This window comes from Vitis vinifera, chromosome 13 (assembly GCF_030704535.1).
Source record: "Vitis vinifera cultivar Pinot Noir 40024 chromosome 13, ASM3070453v1".
NCBI classification, from domain to species: domain Eukaryota; kingdom Viridiplantae; phylum Streptophyta; class Magnoliopsida; order Vitales; family Vitaceae; genus Vitis; species Vitis vinifera.
In genome coordinates, this window is record NC_081817.1 from 4,976,872 (window position 1) to 4,997,673 (window position 20,802).

A 20,802-nucleotide genomic window follows, 5' to 3' on the forward strand; every position below is an offset into this window, starting at 1 on the left:
TATAACATGATGTAAATGTGAGCTATGTGGTCTTACATAATTAGCAGAGTCCAGCTAAAAGACTGCCATGGACTCCAATTTCTTGAGAAAAATAGTACAGCTACCTACCTACTACTACAACTTTTGAAACTTCACTCTAGTACAGTAACCAAAAGTTAAGAATCATTACTATTAAGTTTCAAGATTATCTAATTACGAAATTGAAATGGAGCAAATTCTTCAGTGGCATGTCTTCCAAAGTTGAAAGAAAATATTGTACATCCTACATCATGGATGAATTAAGCACTTAAAAAAACAACCTATTAAAATAACATATTTAAAAATCATTAGGTTAATTATTAAATATAGGATTTTGGAAAAAGCGTGTTTTCATATACTCATGAAAAAAAAAAAAATCACAAAATAGGAATCCAAATTTATAAAATATGAATTTCAAGCAATTATATAAAAAAAATTAGTATTTCATACATTTTTTGGTCAAATATACTATCTTTGATTATTCAGGTACTACTTTTGACCATTATAGATACTATTTTTAATTAATGAGTGCATAAAATTTTAATTATTTTTAAAGGGTTCTATTTTATGATTATTTTCGTATAGGTGAGTGAAGATTGATAACTTTTTCCTAGGGCTTTTGGCACTATTATATTCTTATGTGACATTGCCCTCTGAGGTAGGTTTTTCCTACAACCAAAATTTCCACAACTCTATTAGTTTAACATTTTTTTTTTTTGCATAATTAAAAATGCCATGCAACTCTCTTTTATTTCAAAACAATAAAAATTATATATCATTCATCTAGAAGTTATTCCCCTAGCACCTTCGGTTTTTATGAGTATGGTATACTTAATATTCGAGGTGTTCTCATGATCAACTAGTTTAGTTTGCTCTTTGAATATAAATCAAAGAAATTCTTCTTATATTGTTTATAATTTTCAAATTTTAGATTTGATTTAGAAAGTTTTTAAAACTTACAATTTGATTTAGTTTCTAAAAGTTAATTAGAATATTTTATTTTGTGTGATTAATTTGGTTTTCATATTTAAGTAATTGAGTCGTGCTAGAATATTTTCATGTTTTTACGGTTAAGAGTTTTTATTTCCTTAGATGTAAGTATTTACAAATAAGAGATTATATCATATTTGAACAACAGTAATGGAAGACATTTTAATTCTTTTCAATTATTTATCTTCTTTTACTTATTTGTGTGTTTTTTTAACCCTATTATTTCAACAAATTGATATTTGAACCATATGAAAAAAATGACAAATGAAATATATCCCTTTCAAGTATCTTAATAAAGACAATTATAATAATTGGAATATTAAGATGAAAACTTTGTTTGATTCACAAGTTGTATCAAAAGTCGTAGAAAAAAATGACAAAAAGTCATGAGATGAAACCACCATATCTCTAAAAAGGGTTTTTTTTTTTTTCTAAAGATACGAGGAGATGAGAAAACCCTTACCATTATCCACCAAGTAGAGGATGAAAGCACATTTGAGAATATTTTAAGTAGAATCACCTACAAGGAAGCTTGGAAGATATTATAAAACATATACAAATGACTTGATAAATTATGAAAAATTCATCTTCAAACTCTTAAAGGAGAACTTACAAGTTTGAATATGAAAGAATTGGAATCAATTTATGTTATTTTTCTAGATTATTAACTATTGTGAATTTATTAAAAGGAGTTTCATCAACGCCCAAGCATTGACTTTTACAAGACATTTAGTCCTATTGTCAAGCCTACCATGGTATGCCTCATCCTTATTCTAACACTTTCCTTTGGGTGGACTTTTTGCTAATTGGACATTAACAATGCCTTTCTATATGGGCATCTCACTGAGGATATCTTCATGGCTCAAACCCTTAGGTTTCTTGACCAACAACATTTGTCTCATGTTTGTCGTCTTCACAAAGCTCTATATGGTCTCAAACAAGCTTCGAAAGCTTTATATCATGAATTGCATTAGTTTGTTCTCTATCTAGGTTTCATTAATTCCCATGTCGACACCTTTTTTATTTATAACAATTTTGGACTTATTACATATCTTCTTGTCTATGTTGATGATTTGACATTGATAGGTTTTAATGATGGTTTTTTCGTTTATATTGTTTCTCAGTTAGCATAGAAATTCTCTCTCAAAGATCTTGGTTAGTTGTCATATTTCCATAGTGTTGAAGTTATTCCTACAAAGGCTGGTCAATTTCTATCATAACACAAATACATTCAAGAAGTTATGGAAAAGACCAAGATGACCTTTCCAAAACCTATTCACTTACTCATGTCTACTTCTCAAGTTCCTATTCTTCATGATGGTATGGTCTTAATTGATCCCTCTGAATATCGATCTATGGTCTATAGTCTCCAATATTTCTCCCTTACTCACCCAGACATAGCCTTCTCGGTTAACAGATTGTCCCAATTTATGCATCACCCCATCGCCATGCATTGGTCTAGTTAAGCATCTACTTCGTTATTTGGTTGGTATACTTCATCATGGTCTCTTACTACGTAAGAATTCTTCACTTCGTCTTCATGTTTTTTCTGATGTTGACTGAGCAGGTAACTCAGATGATAGATCTTCAACTAGTGATCATGTTGTCTTCTTTGGCAGCAACCCCACTTCCTGGTCTTCTAAGATGCAAAAGTCAATCACTCGATCAACCACTGAAGTTGAATATCGAGCTGTTTCTTCAGTTGCTACTAAAGTCATATAGATTAAGTCATAGAGCTTAGCTTTCTCGTTCCATCAGCCCCTCCTATATGCTATGACAATATGTGGGCGACTTACTTCTATGCAAATCCTGTTTTTCACTAATGAACTTCCACTTTGTTTGGGACAAAGTACAAAGCGGGTAAGCTCTGGGTATCACATGTTTCCGATCTTGATCAATTAACTGATGCTCTAATTAGGTCTAGTTGACTTTTTAAGTACTAAGATTATTTGATAAAAGTAACTTATAATTTATTTTAAATTATTAAATTAATATATTTACAGTTTTAACTAATATTTATTATCATTATTTTTAATTCATATTTATTTATATTAATCTTAAGAAATAAATTGTTTTTTAAATATCTATATTTAAAGTATTATAAATATATAAGATAACTGTAAAATACTTATAATAAAAAAATGAGTCGTGAATACAAAGTCATTGTTGTTAAATACACTCTTATCAGATAACTGGAAATTAACTTAATATGTCAAGTGTTATTTTGCTAAACATATTTAATCTATTTTATTTAATAATATAAATTAAGTTATTAAGTATATTAAATCATTAAGTTAATTTTTTAAACACTCTCAAAATCTCAACAATTTTAACAGTGGAATACCTTGCAATATCATGTTTCTTGTTTACAAAACTGTTTCACAACCACTACTGATCAATTCTACGCGGTACAATTACAATTGCAAAATCGTCTTTTCAGGAATTTCCCTAGTCCAATAGAGCAGATGTGGTAAGCACTAAGCAGCAAGGCATATCCGTATATGAAGCTAATGCGAGAATTTGTGATCCAGTCTATGAATGTGCTGGTGCAATTGGTCACCTTCAGAAACAACTTAATGATCTCCAAGCAGAATTAGCTATGGCACAAGCGGAGCTCCTTCTCATACGATGCCAACATTAACAGTAAATAAATCATAAGAATACAGGCATCTTTGACGACAAAAATTTCAGCTCCATTTTGGAACCTCATTGGCAATGAAGAAATCTCAAGGAGTTGGTAAGTTGAAATTATTATTATTATTTTTTTATATGAATATTAAATAATTTAATATATACATATATATATATATAATAGTTAATGTAGCAAAAAGAAATCATTTTTTGTGACATTTTTCTTTTCTTTGTACATGGAACCAAATATAGTAAGAAAACTTGAGATCTATGATTTGAGGTCTAATATAAGGCTTAGATTTAGAGGGTGTTTGGTAAAACTCAATACTTATTACTCAATGACTTAAATTGATTTTAAGTTAAATTATATTTAAATTATTAACTTAAAACTTATTACTTAATTTTTATTTTAATTATTAAGGTTGTTTAATAAAATTAACATAAAGTTTATCCTAAATCATCAAATTGGTATATTTATCCTTGTAAAGTATAACTATGCCAAAAGAGGTTGAGTAACAGTGGAGGTCGTGGAGTTGCAAAGGAGAACGTGAAGGTAATTAGGGTAAAAAGGTAAAATAAAGATGTGAACTTAAGATTAAATTAATTGTTTTTATTTATTACTTAAAATTGTTTTTTACTTTAGGTTACATCATTAACTTATTTTACCGAATATACTTAATTTATTTAATAATTTAAATTAATTTATTAAGTCACTTTAAGTTATAAGTTAGCTTACCAAACACCTACTTGTTTTTACAAGACTTTAAGTTCATAACTTCTTAATTAAGTCTCATGCTCCAAGGTTATTACATTGAGGCCCTAGCTTCCAAACGCCCGAAAATTTAATTTATTGTGCCTTAAAACTAAGGCCACTTTGTTTCTATTTTGGTCTGTTTGGATTGTCTTTTGGGAATGCCAAAATACTTTTCCAAGTTAAATATAAACCTTTTCGTATTGTTTGAAAAGTTTTTATAATAGTGCTTATGACTTTTAAAACAACTTAATATAGAAACAAACATAAGGTAACTTCTTTGAGAAAACATTATTTTGACTTACTTGGAAAGTTCTATAAACTTTAATGAAACTTATAAATCACTTTTATCCCTTTATTTTTAAAAGAAAATTTTAAAATTCTAAATATATGATCTTAATAGTAAATCATTTGATCCCCTTTTCATTTGTTTGGTGCAAAGTAAGAAACAAATCAAAGAAGTGTAGCATCAAGAGAATAACAAATCTACCCTTACTAGATATTTTTCAATTTTTGTTTACCTTTTTTTTTTTCTTAAATAATCTTTAATACAAAAAAATTCTCATATTCTTTTTCATTATTTTAATAAAATTTCTAAGGTTTTGTTATTACAATCTTACACTTTGATTATCATATGATATTTTTAATTATTATTATTTATTAAAATTAAATTGTAGAATATGAATATGTGAATTTTGGGTGAGTTAAATTTACTGTAAGATAAATATCTATTAGGTACAAAATGAAATTTAAATCTTTTATATAATCCAATGGGTCAAGAAAATATTCTCAAAATGATAAAATGATAATTACAAAATAATAAGACATTTAATACATATTTTTGTCAAATTAATTAACACACAAAAGGCTTTTTTGGCATTAGAAATTAAACGCTTTTAAAATACAATTTAAAACATGTTAAAAAAAAATAATCACTTGTATTTGTGTTTCTATTTCTAATAAAAATACAAATAAGAAGTTATCCAAATGAAGCTTATAGTTAAAAGAAGCCCAAACTTATGTCTTAAGTTTAATAATTATCATTATTTCTGGATAATTTGAGTTACAAAGATGATAAAAAAATATTGTTGGAAAATCACAAATCTTACAAAATGATTATAGAATTTGATCAATTGAACAATATATTGTCAGAATCTCATGTTAAATTTAATGGATAATAATATCAAAAGACGTAGAATCCATTGAATTTATATACTTGAGTTTTGTCTTCCATGTCTGAAACGAATTTTACAGTCTTGAAATTACTCACTGATGAGATGTGAATAATTAGTAATTTTTCTATCTCCTCTCGTTTAGACTTGGGACCATAACCCTATTTATACCCAATATTATTTTATTTTATTTATTAGTCCATCATTAATAAATAAAATAAAATAAAATTAGTCTCTACACATTGCAAAGCTTATACAATCCATATATATAGAGAGATACTTTGAAGGTCCATCATTAACTTAATTGATCACATTTAATTAAGCCCAAAAATAAGATAACTTAATGTTCAATGTATTAATATGTAGACCCATAATTACTAAATTATCCAACAATCTCCCACTTGGGCCATATATGTCATTAAACAATGGAATAATACAAAAATGAACTCAGTATTTGCTGTCTTAATTGTATCTCAAAACAATAAGGTCCATCAATTATACCAATATAGAACGAAAACGATCTTCGTTACATGTTTCGTAACTAGACCCATCAATGATCACCACATTAATACAATCAATGACATAGATCAAGTATGGATGTGTAGCATGGAAATTTCATGTAATGTGATCCCATATCATGCCTATTTCCAACTAGTCCAACTATATAACTCAAAAGAGTTCAACACACTTTCAAACTTTATGCAAAATTGCAATTGAAAGAATATAACTTTATTTCACAGTTTTCAATAAGCAAAACAAGAATAATGCTTAAGTCTGATTAGAAAAACATGTCATTAAATAATGAACATCAATCAACAAACTCCCACCATACAAGCATATCACCAAGATGAACCACATCCATACAAGCCACATGCTCATGAAACACTTTAGGTGATACACCTTTGGTAAGTGGATCCGCAATCATGAAGTTTGTACTAGTATGTTCAATAGACACCCAAAAACTCTGAACTATCTCCTTAACAACCAAAAACTTCAAGTCAATATGCTTTGATTTTGATGAGCTTCTGTTGTTATTAGAATATAATTCTGCAACTTTATTATTACATTTGATTCTTAATGGTTTCTCAATGCCATCAACAATACACAATTCAGTGATAAAATTCTGCAACCATATTGCTTGGTTTGATGCCTCATGACAAGTTACAAATTTTGCTTCCATGGTGGAAGTAGCTATGAGTGATTGCTTAACACTCTTCCATGAGACAATTCTTTCAACCAACATAAAAATGTAGCCAAAAGTAGATCTTTTGCTATCGATGCAGTCAACAACGTCATAGTCAGAATACCCTATGATCTCTAAATGATCAGGTCTCTGATATGTGAGTATGAAATCTTTTGTTCTCTACAGATAATGCATGACCCATTTTGCTGCCTTCCAATGGATCATTCTTGGGTTGCTTAAATATCTGCCAAGCATACCAACTACATATGCAATATACAGACGCGTACAAACTTGAGGATACATGAGACTCCCTACTACTGATGCATAAAAAATGTTTTCCATTTTTTTTTTCTCAATTTCGTTCTTTGGGCATTGAAGCAAATTGAATTTATCACCCTTAGCAATGAGGATATCTTTTGGTGCACAATCCTTCATGCCAAATCTACTAAGCCTTTTATCAATATATGCCTTTTGTGATAAGCCAAGAATACCACGAGAATGATCTTGATAAATTTGTATGCCCAACACAAATGATGAATTCCCAAGATCTTTCATTTCAAAATTATTTGAAAGAAATCTCTTAGTTTCATGCAAAAGGCTTATATCACTGTTTGCTAGCAAAATATCATCCACATTTAACACTAGAAGAATAAATTTACTCTCATTGATATTTGATAAATACATTGATCAATAGTGTTTTCCTTAAAACCAAAAGAGGTAATCACTTGATTAAACTTTCGATACCATTGACAAGATGTTTGCTTTAAACCATAGATGGATTTCTTTAATTTGCATACCAAATGTTTTGATTCTTTGGATTCGAAATTCTCTGGTTGCACCATGTATATGGTTTCTTCAATGTCATCTTGAGAAATGCAATCTTCACATTCATCTGATGTAACTCCAAATCATAATGAGCTACAAGTGCCATAATGATTCTAAAAGAGTCTTTCGTTGAAATTGGAGAGAAAGTCTCTTTATAATCAATGTCTTCCTTTTGAGTGAAACCTTTGGCAACTAGACGTGCTTTATATATTTCGACATTGCCTTTTGAATCCTGCTTGGTTTTATAAATCCATTTACAACCAATTGGTTTTACTCCTTCAAGCAATTTGACAAGATCCCAAACATCATTGTCTTTCATTGATTTCATCTCATTTTTCATGGCTTCTATCCATTTCTGGAAGTTTACACTTTGTTTGGCTTGATTGAAAAATGTTGGATCATCTTCTAGTCCCATATCAAACTCATGTTCTTAGAGATACACAATATAATCATCTGGAATCGTCATTCTCCTCTCCCTAGTGGATCTCCTTAATGGTACTTCCAATTGAGGTTGTTGTTGTCCATTTTCATGAGTAGGAGTGGGTTCTTCATTATGAGTAGGAGGTAACTCCGGAATGTCTAGATTTTCTGGATTTGCATCATGAATAATGCCAGACATAGTTACTTTTACATTTTTAGTTGCAACTGTACAAATAATTACATATTTGTCTTCAAAGACAAAACTCCTGAGTTTAGTACTCCCACCATATTCAACATCCTCAATGAATTTAGCATTGCCCGTCTCAAAAAAGGATTTGATCGAGGGATCATAAAACTTAAAACCCCTTGACCTTTTTGAGTACCCAACAAAGTAACAACTTAGTATTCTTGAGTCTAGTTTTATTTCATTAGGCCTATATGGCCTTGCCTCAACTAAACAACCCCAAACATGAAGATGCCTAATACTAGGCTTTTTTTAGTCCATAGCTCATATGGGGTTTTAGCTACTGCCTTGCTTGGAACTTGATTAAGGATATAAACTGCAATTTTTATGTCTTCTCCCCAAAGTGATTATGGTAAGGAAGAATGATTTATCATGCTTCTTACCATATCCTTTAGGGTTCAATTTCATCTCTCAGCTACACCATTTTGACTTGGAGTCCTTAGCATGGTGTATTGAGGAACAATGCCACATTCATGTAAGTATCTTGCAAAAGGTCCTAGATGTTGTTCACGTAATCTATCATATCTACCATAGTACTCACCACCATGGTTAGATTTAATGGCTTTAATTTTCTTTCCAAGTTGATTTTCAATTTTAGCTTTATAGGATTTGAAAACATCCAATGATTGAGACTTCTCATGAATCAAATATAGGTACCCATAATGAGAATAATCGTCTATGAAAGTAATAAAATATTGTTGACCATTCCAAGAAGCCATAGGGAATGGACCACAAATATCAATATGAACTAATTCCAAGACACCTGAACTCTTGTTGACATCAATTCTTTTGACGTTTGTTTGCTTTCTCTTAATGTATTCAATGCATATTTTCAAATCTTAAAAAGTTAAGGGAATCAAGAATTCATTCTGACTCAAGTCTTTGAGTCCTTTGTTTAGAAATATGTCTTAAACACTAGTACCACAACATGGAAGAATTCTCATAAGTTAATTTACACTTTATACCATAATTACTTGCATGAAATGATTCATTAATATGTGAGACATTAATATCCAATTTATATAGATTATCAACCAAAGAACCTATACCAATCATATCTGAATATTGAAAAAGACTCATTTTTCCATTTCCAAATGAACAAGAGTAGCTGGATTTGTCTAAACGTGAAACAAATACCAAATTTCGTCTAAATGACGCTATATAAAAAGTCTCATCTAAATCCAAATGACAACTAGATTCTAATTGCAATCTAAATAATCCAATCACCTCAATACGAGCTTTGTTGCCATTTCCTATATATAAGAATCTTTTAGCATTAATTGACACTCGACTCCTTAGACAACCCTGCAATGTCACACTTATGTGAGTAGTTGCACTTGTATCTATCCACCAAATGTGATTTGGTATTAAAGCCAAGTTAACTTCAGAACAAACAAAGTTATTAAGTTTACCATTTTTGACAAGCCATTTTGCATACTTAGGACAATCCTTCTTCACATGTCCACCTTTCTTACAAAAGAAACAAATGATGATCTTATCTTGTTTTTGTTGCAACTTAGGCTGTGAGGTCTCACTATCTACAACTCATTTTCCTTTATTGCTATTGCTCATTTTTCTTTTCTTGTTGGCAGCATTGTCATGAGAGGTAGTAGCTAAGTAAGCACTTTCTATCTTTTCTTGTTTCAATCTCTCTTTCTCTTGCACACATTGAGCAATTAGCTCATTAAGAGTCTATTTTTCCTTTTGAGTATTATAACTTATCTTAAAAGGACTAAATTGTGCAGGGAAAGAGATCAAGACTAGGTGCACAAGGATGTCATTAGACAACTCCAACTTTACTGTCCTCAGTCGATTAACAAGATTAAACATTTCCATAATGTACTCTCTTATGTTCTCTTTGCCTTTGTACCACATTGAAACAAGCTTAGACAAAATGTTGCTTGTTTCGACCTTTTTAGATCCAACGAATCAGTCTGCTATTTGGCTTAGGAAACTCTTAGCATTTTTCTCCTCAAACATTGCACCCTTGATGGTATCTGGAATAAAATGCTTCATGATCATAAGACTCATGCAGTTAGAAAACTCCCATTTTTCAAAGTTAGTCCTTTGTTTCGTAATACTGTCATTAGTAAGGGTAGGAGGTTGTTCAGTCCGGATCGCATAGTCTAAATCCATACACCCAAGTAAAATAGTAATATGTTCTTTCCATTTTTCGAAGTTAGTGCCATTAAGCACTGGAATGTTGTTTATGTTGGTAGATATAATAGAAACATTAACTGTATGCATAATAAAATAATAAGATCACAATATACAACAATGTCATTTACTTTAAGCATGTAAGAATTAACAACATGTATACATATGACATAAAAGCAATAAGATGAACTCTTATAATATACCTAACACAACATTGATATTTAGTCTTTCGACAAAAATAACAATTTGTAAATGGTAATATTATAAAAAGTAGTTAATAAATATTGATAACAAATCTTGCCAATAATATGCCTATCTTTGGATCGACTTATTGCATGCATGGACATCACCAAAATATCACATATTTAGTACCATAAGTGTTTAAAATCTAGCCAAAATAACCTTCCTTTGGGCCGATTATTTTATGCATAGATTTAGATGCTACTCATAGAATTTCATAATAAAATCTACATACTTCAAAATAAATAAATTTACATAATAGAGGTCACTTTGGTGACATATAATTTCAATTTAATTTATATTGAAATATTGGATTTTAAACCTGCAAAGTTTTATTTTGGTCAATGGTCAACTTGATCGATCAAACGGGTTGATCAAACTAGTCAGTCAAAGGTCCAATTAGATCGATCAAAGGAGTTAGTCAAAGGTATGACCCTACCCAACACTTGACCAACTTAAATGGACTTGGGTCTAACAATCCAAATGACCCAATATAATGACTTATGCCCAATGTCCAAATGACCTTATTAAAAGACTTAGGCCCTAATGTCCAAATGACCCTATTAAGAGACTTGACCCAATGTTCCAATTACCTTATTAATTAAAAGACTTAACAAAAGTAACAAGATAATGATGAAAAATAGGTCATTATCACCCAATCACTTCATATTTATCCCCAAGATTTTTTTTAAACACTTATATTTTATCTTGAAAAATATGTAAACAATTCGAGAGAAAATATTTTTTTGATAAAAAAATAATATTTATTGAAAAAATAATTTATAAAAATTATTTACAATAAAAAATATGGGGAATTTGGATTAAAGAAAATTTTCCTTACAACTAAACACAAAAAAAAAATGGTGAATGAATGTATGAAAATCAAATTTTAAAAAAAAACCTCCATCCACCATGAAACAACTTTAATTAAAACCTAATAGATTTAATAAGAGTAACTCTAATACCACTTGTTGGAAAATCACAAATCATACATAATAATTATAGAATTTGATCAACTGAATAATATATATGCTAGAATCTCATATTAAATTTATAGGATAATAATATTGGAAGACATACCTGAATCCATTGAAATTATATACTTAGGTTTTGTCTTCCACGTCAGAAATGAGTATTATACCCTTAAATTCACTCACTAATGGGATGTGAATAATTAACAATTTTTCTATTTCTCTCATTTAGACTAGGGACCATAACCCTATTTATACCTCTTATTATTTTATTTTATTTATTGACCCATTATTAATAAATAAAATAAAATTGGTCTCTACACATTGCAAAACCCCTTAAGTCCATATATATATATAAATACTTTGAAGGTCCATCATTAACTTACTTGTTCACATTTAATTAAGCCCAAAAATAAGATAACTTAATGTATAGTGTGTTAATATGTAGGTTTATAATTACTAAAATATCCAACAAATATTATCATTATTATTTTTTATATAAAAATCCTATTTTAACTTTTATGTTAAATAAAGATACTATTATACTTAAAGTATATTTGATAATGATTTTAGAAAATATTTTTAGTTCAAAAAATATTTTTGAAAAAAATGAAGTTTTTAATAAATTTATAAAACACTTTCAAGAATTTGAAAAATTACTAAAAATGTTTTTTTGAAAAAATTCCATTCTTCTAAAAACACTTCATTAAAAAAAATGTTTCTACTAAAACTACTTCAAGTAAAAATATTCTCACTCTAATATCATTTTGTAAAAATTATGACTTTAATTTGGGTTTTCAAATTTTATTAATTTAGAGTTAAAAAAACTATTTCAAACAATAACTTCAATGTATTTGATCAAGGTTTATGATCATGACAATCACAAAAATGTTCCTCAAATTTATTACAATAATAAAATCCTTCCTTGAAAATAAATTATTATTATTATTATTATTATTATTATTATTATTATTACTTCAATGTGAACTTTAGTGGAGAATATTAACATGTTGAAAGTCCCAAAAGATGTTAGTAGTGTTATTGTGAGAAACCTCTTCTGAAATCTATAATTTATCTAAGCATGAAAAGAATTTTCAATGTGGAAATTATTCTGAAAACAAAAAGGGCAGTGGGTTCATGTATACAAATTATTCTGAAAATGATAAAGCTGCCAAAATGGCAGTGGGTCCATGTATATAGGCCCCAACTACAACTGGGCCTGACGTCACAAAAAGAAAAAAAAGGAAAAAAAAAAGAGTGGCCAGGAGGCGAGCTGATTTCAAAGAAGAAAAGGAAGTTCAAAATTTGTTGGCTTGAATTCATTGGATACTCTATTTTCACTATTGGAAGGAGGATATATGGACTAGAAAATTATAAATGACATTCATATCATGCATGGAATAGGCTTGTGAGAGTGCTCCTCCTATTGCAGTTGAAATAAGTTATTTCAATTTAGAATATTGTTACTTCAAGAAATGACATTATCTAGAATTCGTTTTAAATTAAGAATATTATTCAACTTTCAATTCACTAGTTTCAGATAAGATAAATATTGAAATATTCACATTTTTACCCAAATTTAGGATGTATATTTTGTTATTACATGCCATATACTGTGTGTGATAATTTTTTGTTTTTTATTATTAAGATTTTTTCATTGGTAATATTATTATGATAAATTTTTTATTAACATGAAATATATAAATAAAAAGATAACTTATATATATATACTGGTATTCGGTTTGTATCTTTTAAGTCATAAGTTATTTAAAAAAGTATTTTAAAGGATATTTGGTAAAACTTAATATTTATTATATAATTATTTAAGTTGACTTTAAGTTGAATAATATTTAAGTTGTTGACTTAAATCTTATTACTTAATTTTTATTTTAACTATTAAGGTTATTTGATAAAATTAATTTTGAAGTTATTCTAAATCATCAAATGGATATGTTTATTATTGTAATTATAATAAGGGTAAAAAAGATTGAATAATAGTGGAGGTCATAGAGTAGTAAAGAAGATTGTGAAAGTAAGTAGGGCAAATAGAGATAAAGATGTAAAATGAAGATGTAGACTTAAAAATAAGTTAATTATTTTTATTTATTATTTAAAATTGGTTTTGACTTTAAATTGTATCATTAAGTTATTTTATCAAACATATTTAATTTACTTAATAATTTAAATTAAGTTGTTAAGTCATTTTAACTTATTAAGTTAGTTTATTAAACATACCCTTAATCGATATAAAAACTTTAATTAAGTTTAAGAAATAGTTTTTCATTTCTTGAATGTTAATTTAGACACGATCTAAGAGAAGTTACTTTTTTTTTCCATGTGAAATAAAATACCTATTTATCGCCGGATAAGTTGTATTAAACATTATAAGTTTGATAGACATTATGAGGAAAAAAATAGAGGCCAAAAGTGAAAGCAAGTAAAAGAAAATAAAAATTAGGTTTAGGGATTGTAAAATTTTTTCACATGCATGCTTTTCTTAATTTCTTTTATTTTTTTTTTATATAAAAAAAATGAAAATCCATGAATTTTTAGATCATTTTTATTAAACATAAAACAAAACAAGAGTTGAATTCTTTTTTCTTTTTTTTTTTTTAAATTTTATTTATTTATTTATATGATACTCTTCATGATTTAGTTTGAGCCTTCATTTGGATTCTACTAAATTCTAGGGGGAAAAAGCAATTTTTTTTTTTTTTTTTTTTTTTTTTGTGTTATTTACCTAAAAACAACTTAAGCACATTTATCGAGATGAAAATTTTCAACCTCCACATCAAGCTTTAAGGATTTTCTGACATGAAGTTCGAGTCATTATCCAAGTCAAGCCCCATTTTTAGAAACGATGGAGACTTATTGACCAAGAACAGATATCCCGACGACCAAAAAGAAAATAAATAAATCACCAGCACTTAGCACATTAATTTGATCCAAAGCCAGTTAATCCAATCAAAACAATCACCGCTAATCACGTTCCCACAATTTAAGCAAAAGTGAATGCTCCAAAATCTGGGTTTTCTTTTTGTCCAAACACGAAACCAATAACCCAAATTCTAATCACATGTCATACTGTTTTTTCTCTTTCTTTCCTTCCTGTTTTGTCCATAGAAACAACAAAAGATTCAATCTCAGATGACAGCCTGCTGAACACCATCTGTTAAGCACGCTATAGTTGAATTTGATACATCAGATAACCCAAATTAAATTAAAAGACTGAAGCCTAAAAGGTCAAGAATCTACGCTTTCTAACAGTGGTAATGCTATCATGTGCCTGTACATGTATCTGCTAATTACCAAATATATTTAAAAGAAAAAAAAGAAGAAACACATTGACAATGGACTTCAGGATGTAATTAAATTTCTTGGGAGGAATAGGAATGGGAAATTCATAAGATATGATGTGAGAAGGCACATCGGCATACTCGTTTGAATTATTGTGCTTATGAAAATTAGTACGCTTTTAGCTTTCAAAGAAGAATAATTCTTCATTTGTAAAGTACATAATTAAGTCATAAAAGGCTAGTTATTACTGGAATTGTATTTGATGTCGGTGGGGCATGGTAATTTGAATCATCGTCTCTTATGAAACTTACAAGATAAATGCATGTCCAATGAAAAGATGTTATCACGTGGCTTATGGAAAAACAGTAGATTAGTCAGGGTGTACGTTTTGTAGTCTGCTAGCCTTATTCATATTAAGAACTAGGTCATTGCACAACATTCTCGTGGTATTATTAGTCCTGGGCTTTCTCTATTTAAAGAGAATGATGTATGCTTGTGTGCTCAACCTCTCCATTATTCTCTCTATTTGAAGATGGAATACACCGACCCAACTACAACTGGGTCAACCATTCCCTCTTCTTCTTCAAGCCTTGCTCCTTCTCTTCCAACAGCTGTTCAACGTCCATGTGCTGCCTGCAAGATCCTTCGGCGTCGGTGCACCGACAGATGTGTGTTAGCTCCATATTTTCCACCCACTGAACCCTTCAATTTCATCATTGCTCATAGGGTTTTTGGAGCTAGCAACATCATCAAGTCCGTGCAGGTAATCCCCCCACACTATATGCCATATGTGGAGCTTAGCTTCTATGTCTAATACATATAATTAGGAGGGTATCGGCTTGCCAAAAGTAGTCAAAGATGGGAGGGAAACTAGAAGTTTTTAGTCAAAGATGGGAGGGAAACTAGAAGTTTTTCTTGTTTATGCCAATATTTTATGCCAATTTCCAGTAACCATTACAAAAATATTCAGGACCTCCCGGAGTCGAGAAGAGCAGATGCAGTGAGCAGCATGATTTATGAAGCAAATGTTAGAATGTGTGATCCGGTCTATGGGTGTGCTGGTGCAATTAGTCAGCTCCATAAACAACTGTGTGATCTCCAAACAGAATTGGCTGCCACACAAGCCGAGCTCGCTATCGTGCAATGCCAGCAACAGCAACTAAATGAGAGTGTGATCTTCCTCGATGGCAGCAATTCAGCCTCAGCTTGGGAATCTCACTGGAATTAGACTATATCTTAAGAGCAAGTGCGGGATATTCCAGTGGATTGCAAATGTCGACTTCAGCATAAAGAGCAGGTCGCAGTACTATTGTGCTTTTATAGAAAGAATTTTTATTGTATTTTTTTGTGTTTGTACTTCTTGTGTTCATGAAAGATGATGGTGCTTATTGATTTTAGGAGAGGGTAGTATAGGATACTATTTTCTAGGGATAATTAATGACCAGGATAAGATTTTGTATGTCACTATGAAAAGAACCTAATTTCCAAAATTTCTCCCCATCACATCCATTCATCTCTCCTTTCATACTGAGAAATTGTAGAGAAGGCTTTGGTTAGCCTTAGAATTAAGTGAAGCACTACTCTTCTCTTCAAATCACAAGCATGCACAAAGCACAAAATTTAAGCCTTTATCCAATTGTACAAGACTTGAACAAAATAATTGTACAAAGAAACATATATAGTTCTATAAATCTAAAACTTTAACATTTATAGCTCTATAAATGCAAAAGTTTTCTTTCACTTTATCATGTGAAAACAAATAAGTAATGTATTCAGTTACAACTACTCAACCAACATGTCAGCTTATTATAGAATTGGTTGTTACAAAGCTGACATTACTAATGTATAAATTGCTCATTTGTTCATAGCTTATAAAAAAAATCAATGAGAGATCAATTTATAATTTTTTTTTTCTTTTGATTCAGTTGCTGTCATTCACATGGTATCAATGCTTCTCTAGGAACTTCTAATCTGCACATGTTTCCACCATGGCTAATCAAGCTTCAAACTCTAATCGAGTATCTCTAATTGTTTTCAATCATACACTCTTTGTCAAATTAGATCGCTCAAACTTTCTCTTATGGTGACAACATGTTCTAGCAACTGTACGAGATCACAATTTGCATTGCTTTCTTGATTCTTTTCTCTCATCTCCTTTGATGTATAATTCTCAACATGATATAGATAAAGGAATATTGAATCAAAATTTTCTTCCATGGGAACAACAAGATCATTAATTGTTGGTGCCTTGGCTTCTTGGATCAATGACTGAAAGTTTGCTCACTCAAATGGTTGGAGCTGACTCTGCATAAAAAATTTCGTTGAAGTTTGAAGTCTTCTTTGCATCACTAACTAAAGCTAAGGTCACTTAGTTCAGAACTGAGTTAAAAAACACTACAAAAATGATTTGTCTATGAATGATTATTTGCTAAAAATCAAGCAATCAGTTGATTCTCTGACTTCAGTAGATTATTTTGTTAAGCCTATTGATCAAATAGAGACAATCTTCGATGTTCTTCCACCAGATTATGAACCGGTTCTACTATTAGTAACTTCAAGACCTGAGACTCAATCTGTAGAATAGATGGAAGTTTATTGTTAGCTCAAAAAGCTCAATTTGAAAAGTGAATCAAGGAAGGTGATCTACCTTTTTCTGCTAATTTAGCTCACAAGAAACAAGCTGGTCATGGTGGCTATCATTCAAATTCTTCAAACTTCTTTAACTCTATCACTTCTCAAGGATTTGAAAGAGGTCATTCTTTCAGTCCTTATCGAGGTGGAGGTTATTCTAGTCATGGCTCAAGTCATGGTTCTTTTGGCGGTCATGGTCAAGGATGAACAAGTGGGAGAAATGTTAGTAAACGACAGTGTCAGCTCTGTGGTAAGATTTGATGATAATTTCACCCCACAAATAAATCAGTCCCAATCTTCATCTGGTTCTAATCAAGCTTATATGATTGCTATGCTCACCTCATTCTCTGGTGCTTCATTTGATCAAAATTGGTACCTAGATTCTGCTGCTACGAACCATCTTACACTAGATCTTAACAACTTAACTGAACACATTGCTTATATTGGTACAGATCATGTGCACATGGGCAATGACCAAGGTCTTACTATTCAAAACATTGGTATGTCCCTTTTCTCTAGTCCCTTTCATTCAGAACTCTTAGCTCTCAAATCTTTACTTCATGTTCCCATGAATAAAAAGAATTTCCTGATCAGTGTTTCCAAATTTGCAAAAGACAATAATGTCTATTTTGAATTCTTTCCTAAGTCCTGCTTTGTCAAATATTAGTTTACTCAAGCCATTCTCTTATGAAAGGAACTCTTAAAAATGGCCTATATTCTTTTGATCTAGCTTCCATTGATCTAACAAGTCAATATATTCATTACATTCTCCTGGGTATGGATCTTTGATAATAGTATTTCTCCTAATAAAATCCATTATTAATGCATGCTTGAACTTCCTTAGTAATGTCTCAGTCAATAAAATCCATTACATACTTTATGAATATAAAGAGTACATTTTTTTTTGCGTTACCATCAATTTATAAATGGAGGTTTATTATTCCATCATAATATTCTATTATAATGATTAATAGAAATTATGTCACAATTACATATGATGTAGAAATTAATATTGAGAATGAAAAAGTGCAACTTACATGTTTAACAATCTTTGATGGAAATAATGAAAGGTTACCTCATGTTTATATTGGTTAAAGTCCCAAATCACACTTTTACTTTTGGTCCTTGAACTTTTGTGACAACCTATCACACTTGCCATTCATCAATCATAATGATAATGGTAATTTAAGAAACTTATGTCAAAGGAAAATTCAAGTTTTGATATATCAATAAATTTATTCAGCATTATAAGTCAATGTAATATTTATTTTAATTACATTTTTATGGATTAAAACTTTATCATTTCATATAATGTTAGGCTCTACAAAATTCACTATGATATATTATTTCTTAGGTTTATGTTAATCCAAATCCAACCTAGGTAGATACCCATGAGGGGAAGGACCGGGACGAGGGGGTGAAATGGATCTTGGACCTTTTTTTTTTTTTTTAAAAAAGATTTTAATGTATTTTAACTAAGATGGATGCAAGAGATAATTTAAACAATACGAACACTTAAAAAAAGAGAGGATAATTTTAATGTATTAAGTTGGTCTTATTTCTATCACTCTCTTCATGCATGCTCCAACTGAGATGGGTGTTCCACTATTCTAAGACCTTCAAACTCTTTATACTTGAATTATGATTCTTAAGGGCTTTCACAATTGCCTTGACGAGATTCCCCACTCTTGATCACTAAGTGATATCTCACATTTAGCTAAACTTTCAAAGTTTTACAAGAGAAATGATAAAATCGTAGTTACAATTTTTGCTCAAATAAATATAAGGGAAACTAGTATTCAGGTGTAGTAAATAGATATGCAAGATTTTAAATCATAGTACACTAAGAAAAACACTATCATGATGGTTGATATTCAATACATGATAGTTGGGACTCATAAATTAGAGCTAAGGAACTTTTATATATGAAATGCAATATTACTTAATTATTTTCTAATCTTATCACATCCAAACCGTTTCTTGCAAAGTAATGAGAGACTTAAAGAGAAAATGAGGAGTTTCATACATGGAGATTTTGAATGAAGGTTTTCTATGAAGGATAGATAAGCTTTGGTTGAGGTGTAGGAGCGTGGAATTGAGAGATTTTGTCTCTTATTCCTAAAGAGAGAAAGATCTTTAAAAAAATATTCACACTTTCAATTTTGCACGGTTTCTCCTCTCAAATTTAGGCTACTCAAAGACAAGAAAGATGGAGTTTTGTCTCTTATTGTCTCTTATTCCTAAAGAGAGAAAGATCTTTAAAAAAATATTCACACTTTCAATTTTGCACGGTTTCTCCCCTCAAATTTAGGCTACTCAAAGACAAGAAAGATGGAGTTTTGTCTCTTATTGTCTCTTATTCCTAAAGAGAGAAAGATCTTTAAAAAAATATTCACACTTTCAATTTTGCACGGTTTCTCCCCTCAAATTTAGGCTACTCAAAGACAAGAAAGATGGAGTTTTGTCTCTTATTGTCTCTTATTCCTAAAGAGAGAAAGATCTTTAAAAAAATATTCACACTTTCAATTTTGCACGGTTTCTCCTCTCAAATTTAGGCTACTCAAACCCCTGGACAAGAAAGATGCAACTCCATGAATATATATATATATATATATATATATTATCATACTTTCAATTTTGCACGGTTTCTCCTCTCAAATTTAGGCTACTCAAACCCCTGGACAAGAAAGATGCAACTCCATGAATATATATATATATATATATATATATTATCACACTTTCAATTTTGCACGGTTTCTCCTCTCAAATTTAGGCTACTCAAACCCCTGGACAAGAAAGATGCAACTCCATGAATATATATATATATATATATATATATATATATATATATATATATATATATTATCACACTTTCAATTTTGCACGGTTTCTCCTCTTAAATTTAAGCTACTCAAACCTCTGGACAAGAAAGATGCAACTCCATGATTAATATATATATATATATATATATATATATATATATATATGCACAAGTCGGTTTTCATTTAAAAATATATTGGTTAATGATTTGAGTGAGAAACAGATGACAAATACTTAGGATAAAATTCACCCCAGCCCGAGTCCTCAATTCAATTCACCTAAAGTACAACCTTTTGTGCGCCCATGGGCCCAAGCTCGTCCCTGGAAGCAGCCAGGTCGGTGCTTGGTAGGGGGATGTGGTGAGCTGCTAGACAAAGAAAATCTTAAATAAAAGCTGTGGGCTAAACTGCTTATCTAGTCGTAATTCAGAAAGTGACTGATTTTAGTCCTAT

The 20,802-nt window shown here is 30.1% G+C and overlaps 1 protein-coding gene across 1 annotated transcript; it reads left to right on the plus strand.

Annotated features, from left to right (window-relative positions):
- Positions 1–15,397: 15,397 nt before the first annotated feature.
- LOC100247937 (LOB domain-containing protein 1) lies at positions 15,398–16,494 on the plus strand. Its single transcript, XM_002275287.4, has 2 exons — positions 15,398–15,662; positions 15,870–16,494. The coding sequence occupies exons 1-2, from the start codon at positions 15,432–15,434 to the stop codon at positions 16,125–16,127; spliced, it is 489 nt and encodes a 162-aa protein (XP_002275323.1). The 5' UTR covers positions 15,398–15,431; the 3' UTR covers positions 16,128–16,494.
- Positions 16,495–20,802: the final 4,308 nt, after the last annotated feature.

Coding starts and splice junctions, on each gene's coding strand:
- LOC100247937 (XM_002275287.4), top strand. CDS start 15,432: ATGGAATACACCGACCCAACTACAACTGGGTCAACCATTCCCTCTTCT. Junction 15,663..15,869: donor ACATCATCAAGTCCGTGCAG/GTAATCCCCCCA, acceptor AAAAATATTCAG/GACCTCCCGGAGTCGAGAAG.